The sequence below is a fragment of the Rhinopithecus bieti genome, unplaced genomic scaffold (assembly GCF_001698545.2).
Source record: "Rhinopithecus bieti isolate Rb0 unplaced genomic scaffold, ASM169854v2 scaffold_15776, whole genome shotgun sequence".
Classification (NCBI taxonomy): domain Eukaryota; kingdom Metazoa; phylum Chordata; class Mammalia; order Primates; family Cercopithecidae; genus Rhinopithecus; species Rhinopithecus bieti.
This window is the reverse complement of record NW_016808836.1, coordinates 41,192-47,034: the sequence shown is the minus strand read 5'-3', so window position 1 is coordinate 47,034 and position 5,843 is coordinate 41,192. Positions and strand designations below refer to the sequence as shown.

General features: G+C 54.2%; 1 protein-coding gene across 1 annotated transcript in view; it reads right to left on the bottom strand.

The window, feature by feature from the left end:
* SPINT2 (serine peptidase inhibitor, Kunitz type 2) overlaps positions 1 to 5,034 on the bottom strand; it is a 34,792-nt gene extending 29,758 nt beyond the window's left edge. The window contains exon 1 of the mRNA XM_017887440.1: positions 4,452 to 5,034. Within this exon, the coding sequence (XP_017742929.1) occupies positions 4,452 to 4,581 (130 nt within the window). The 5' untranslated portion in view covers positions 4,582 to 5,034. The remainder of the gene's footprint in view (positions 1 to 4,451) is intronic.
* Positions 5,035 to 5,843: the final 809 nt, after the last annotated feature.

The window sequence follows — 5,843 nt, the reverse complement described above, 5'->3', positions numbered from 1 at the left end:
AAAAAAAAAAAAAAAAAAAAAAAAAAAAAAAAAAAAAAAAATCATGTATATTTGCAGCTACCTGATAAAAGGATTTCCCCGAACAGCCATAATACACATACATACCCCCCCCCACACACACACACTCTGTCTCACACTGTAATGTACAATTTATAGAGAACTGTTACGTGTTACCTTTTACTAAATGGAGCATATGTTTAAGGTAGGGGTCACAAGCCAAAGGCCTACAGAGATAGAGGGCAGGCAGTAGTTGAGATGAGGCAGGCTGAGCAAGTATCTACAGGCTGGGAGTGGTATATCTCCTTACTGAAAGAGGTACTGGGCTCCAGCCCGGGAATGCTGGGCAGGAAAACAGGCCTGTGTTCTGGTCTGGTTCCATTACATCTTCATGTTTTTCAGGCAAAGCCAAAACTACATTTTACGTTTAAAAGTTGCAATTCTGTTAAATGTACCAGTCACATAAAGGCTGTGTGAAGCTTCCTGGGAGTGGCCCAGTTCATAATCTGCGTGCTTTCCACTCCAGACTGTAACTGTACCTAACAGTAGATCTGGGAGCTTTCTCACCTGGCACAAGCTCAGCTTTCCCCCCACCTCTGTCTGCAGAGGCTGGAGTCAGGACGCTCTTTGCTGGGCCGTGTCCGGCCCGTCCACCTGTCCCTTCCCACCTGCCCTCACTACTGAGAGCCTCACTGACACATCAATCGTAGACCACATGATGCTTACCACAGGAAGCCTCAACCCCTGAATTAACCCTCGCTCTCACACGGCGGGGTCTGCTTTGTCCCCATCTCCCCTCCTCCAACTCCTGGGGCCCCTGGTACTCAGGACTGGTCTTCGGCAAATCTTCCATGTCCTCAATCTCTCCTCTGAACATTGTTGCCACCCTCTCACCTAATTGCAATCTCCTTTGAGGACACACTTCCTGGGGCCCTTCCAAGTAGGGAGGTCTCCTTGCTCCCGGGAGCTGCTTCTGGACTGTTCTCCCTCCACCCTTCCCAAAACCCCCAGCTGGCAGACTCCCATTATCAGAGTAAATCATTCACTACCCTGCCTGGCACGTTGTCTGCCAACTCAGACAACTACTCCTTTCTTCCCAACTTTAGCTCCGGACCTGCCACCTCTCCCGCTGCTCTTATTATCATTCTTAGAGATTTCTATATCCAGGTAGACGGTTCTCTGGAGGTTCCAAGACCTCCAGCTGATCTCGTCCCACCCTCGCCTCCCTCCCTCTCAGGGTCACACCTAGACCTGTCTCAATAACTGCCACCTCTTCAGAACCTCCCTCTCATGCATCTCACTCACTACCCACTGCATCCTATCTGTCTGATTCATTCCCTTCAGAATCTCAACTCCAACAATCTGCTGGCCCTACCAACTCGGCCCTCCGCCCCCTCATATCTTCACACAGAATAAATTTCTTGACCAACCCCATCCTCACTCCCTCACACATTCTCTGCTCACTCCTCCCTCACCACGACATTCATCCGGCAGCACCTGAGCCACTGCATGGAGCTTCAGCAACACCACACTCCCAGTGGATGACTCGCTTCTGGAGAAAACAGAGGCAATCAGGAAAGAGGGAGGAAAAAAAAAATCAAAACTGCCACCTGCTTCCGATTAAGCTGTTCAAGCTTTCAAGCAAACAGAACTTGTGATAAGTGAGGGCATTAGTTCGCCCAGTCAGACACCAGGTACTTCTGAAAGGTCAGTAGGTCCAGCCGGCAGCAGCAGTCAGGGAGGCCACTCTGAACAGAGAAGGCCTCTGCAGTGAGACCTGCTTTGTCAATTACCACTGCAGAGTGACCTCGGACAAGGCACGTAACTTCACCACCGCACCCAGCTGTCTCAAAGGTTAAACGGCACATCCGAGCTCAGAGTAAGCACCAGAGGTAGCAAGAGGCCAGGTAACTGGGAGGTACATCCTAACGTAATTACTTCACCTGAGAAAGTCCAGCAGAGCTGCCAAATTCTGGTTCTGATTGTAAGAACGGTCAGCGTCTGCATGCCTGACTCCCAGTCACCTACAGCTGAGCCTCTCCCCACCAATTCACTTTTTTCTCCTGCCTGGGGCATAGGGAAATTAACCAGTCCCCAAAAGTTACCACAGGTGATGATCTGGTACACACCTATCCTGCTCTTTTTTCTTTTTCTTTTTTCTTTTGAGACGGAGTCTTGCTCTGTCGCCCAGGCTGCTGTGTAGTGGCTTGATCTCAGCTCACTACAGCCTCCGCCTCTGAGCTTCAAGCGATTTTCTTGCCTCAGCCTCCCAAGTAGCAGGGACTACAGGTACGCACCACCATGCCCAGCTAATTTTTGTATTTTTGGTAGAGACGGCGTTTCATCATGTTGCCTAGGGTGGTGCTGAACTCCTGGCCTCAAGTGATCTGCCTGCCTCGGCCTCCCAAAGCTGCTGCGGATATACAGGCATGAGCCACATTGCCCCGGCCAGCCTCTTATATATCATCAGTATATATAGGTAATATATATATTTTATATATATGTTTTTTTTTTTTTTTTTTTTTGAGATGGAGTTTCATTCTTGTTGCCCAGGCTGGAATGCAGTGGCGCGATTTCGGCTCACTGCAACATCCGGCTCCCGGGTTCAAGCAATTCTCCTGCCTCAGCCTCCTGAGTACCTAGGATTACTGGTGCACGCTACCGCTCCCGGCTAATTTTTTGTATTTTGTAGTAAGAGACGGGTTTCACCATGTTGGCCAGGCTGGTCTCGAACTCCTGACCTCAAGTAATCTGCCCACCTTGGCCTTCCAAAGTGCAGGAATTACAGGTGTGAGCCACCGCGCCCAGCCTTGGCCTTTTCTTTTTTTTAAAAGATCTAGTCCTGAATCCAGACTGCTTTCTCTTTGCACCCAGTATCTGTCTATAAAGCCCTAGGCCATCTGGCTGCAGCCTACCTCTCCCACCTCCCATTCTCCTCCAGTCCCCCCCTCCTTCATGCCTGCTCCAGCCAGGCTGGTTCTGTCTTTTCCCTGAACCCAACCAAGCTCGTTCCACCTTCAAGGCTTTTGTACTCTATTGCCTGCAACTGGACACTGGTCCCCCAGGTCTCTGTATGGCTACTGCCTCCTCATTCTTCCTGTTAGAGCTCGTATGTCACCCTCCTCACAGAGACCTCCACCGACCACCTGAGCTAAAGCCACCCCCAACATCTTACGTCACCCTGTTGGTGTACTTCACCTGGTTCATTTAATTCTCAGTAACTTAATCTCATGGCAAGTGCTTTTTAAACCTTCACTAGCGGGGCGCGGTGGCTCACGCCTGTAATCCCAGCACTTTGGGAGGCCCAGGCGGGCCGATCAGGAGGTCAGGAGATGGAGACCATCCTGGCTAACACGGTGAAACCCCGTCTCTACTAAAAATACAAAAAATTAGCCGGGAGTGGTGGTGCGCACCTGTAGTCCCAGCTACTCGGAGGCTGAGGCAGGAGAATGGCGTAAACCAGGGAGGCACAGCTTGCAGTGAGCCGAGATCGGGCCACTGCACTCCGGCCTGGGCGACAAAGCGAGACTCCTCTCAAAAAAAAATAAAATAAACCTTCACTAGCTCTGCCTCTCCCACTAGAATATTAGCTCTGTGAATGCAGGAACCCAGCTCGTCTGAGTTAACTGTTACCACCAGCGCCAGTGCCTGACTCGTAGCAGGGCCTGTGTTAAGTTTTGCTGAATCAATGAATTCTTTCAAGAGAGCTCTTTTCAAAACCCGCTGGTGCTTGTCTGAAGCAGTTAAGGTTATAACAACACTTGTTCAAAGAGACCTTTCAGACCACACTTCCTTAAGAGTGTAGAGGTTTAAATCACCTTATTCGCCACTGACTTCTAAGGACCAATTCAAAGAACCCAACCCCAGCTGCCAGTACTCTCTCGCGCCTCAGCAGAGCTTCCTGTTCCCCAACGCTTGTTTCCTTTCTTGCTCCCTCCTTCTCGGGCACCTACTGCAACTCAACTACAAAAACTTCGGGGGAGGCTCTCGTCCAATCTCCAAAGAGGCAGGGGTGAGGTGGGCTTCTTCCCTGAGTCTAAAACGGCCACCAGGTCACCCAATCCAACCCCCACCCTCTCACAGGCCTGGCCTCTCCCTGGGCTTTGGCCATGGAACTTTCCACCGCCAGGAGGAGGCAGGTCTTCAGTGCGGCTGCTCACCCCGTTCCTGCACAGGAAGGGACAGTGCCACGCCTTCTTGGTCAATACCCCTAGACTCTTCCTTCACCCGAAGGAAACTCTCCTAACCCTCGCTCCTCCGCCCGTCTTCGCTCTCGAGGGCTCCCAAACCTCATCTCAAGGCTCAATCCTCCAGGGCTGGTTCCACCACACCCGCTGAACGCCATCAAGTCGCCCTCAGTTTCCTCCCCCGCCAGTTCTCCCTGCTCAGACCCCCGTTGACCCCCGAGCCCCTGCCCCTGCGCCCCGCCTCCAGCCTCCCCGCCCGGCCCTCACCGTGGATGCTCCGTTCTCGGTCGGCCGCCAGGACCCCAGAGAGGAGCAGAGATCCCAGCAGGGCGAGAAGCGCCCGGCCCCGCCTCAGCCCGCACAGCTGCGCCATTGCCCGCTCCGCCGAGAGGCGCATGTGACGCCACAAGCAGCCAACCGTTGGGGTCTCGCGATCAGGTGCGGGAAGCCCCTCGCCGCGCACGCGCACTGGAGCGCCTAGCGTTCAGGTGCCGGCGCTCCCTGAGGGTCAGCCAGGTGCCGAAGCCCCCGGAAGTCGCCTTTCCGGACCTTCGGTGCGGGGACACCCGGCCTTCTCGGCGCGCGATGCCTGGGTCTGCTCCTCACTCGCACCTTCGCCGCCTGCGACACTCAACGGTCCTTCGCGCGTTCAGAGCCCCGCTACACCTTCCAACGCGCAGGGGTCGCCAGAGCCAATGGCGAACGCGTTTGGAAGCGGCTCCCGAAGGTGGCAGGGCAGGGCAGGGAGGGGGCGGGGCACACCTGGCTAGGCAGGGCTAGCAGGGCGCAGGCGCAAAGGGCCGGCACCTGCGCAGCCACTCCCCCGCCCTGGGCGCACCTGGGTCTGCCCCTGGTGCCGGGGTAAGAGGCGGGACTTGCGCGAGCCTCGCCCCCAACAAACCTGGCGGGGTGGGGCGCCAGCTCGCTGAGCACCTTTCACACTTACCGTGGGCTTGGTGACAAGTCCGGGGAGGGCCTCCGCCATTGGACTGGCCTCAGGGTGGGAGGAGGGGGCGGCAGACACGCGTTTCTTGGAAGCCTGTGGTTTTCTGCCCGCCTCGCCACAGCTTTCCTGTGAATTCCTTCCTGAATTCAAAGTTCACTGGGCTCATGCTCCGGGGCTTAATGCTGGGGACCCAGCAGTGGCCATGCCAGACTGGTCCCTGAGTCACCGAGCAGGAATGGCCCAGAGTAGCGATAGCGGACGCTTAGCGCAAAGTGATGAAAGCTGTAATGGGGAAGGCCAAGCTGAGGGATCAGAAGCTGGGACGCTAGAAAACCAGGGCATGATGGGAGCCCAGACAGCTTTCCCATCCAGCCTGAGAGAGGGCCAAGGAGGGCTTCCTGGAGGAGGTGATAGGCCCATGCAAAAACAACAGTCCCAGGCCCTGGCTCCAAGGGTCTCAGGACAGATACGGAGACAAATACTTAGCACAGGCAGCATCAGAATTGAGAGAAAGGAAGCCCCTGGGGAATCCCAGAGGAGACACCTGACCAAGCCTGGGAGTCAAAGAAGGCTTCCTGGAATAGGAGTTATGTGAGCTGACTCTAGAAAGCGGAATGGAGTGGGGAAGGCACATGAGTAGAGGACAGCCAACAAGGTAATCAAAATAAATGCATTATTATTGAAAACACTTTTTGTAAATTCTTTCTTTCTTT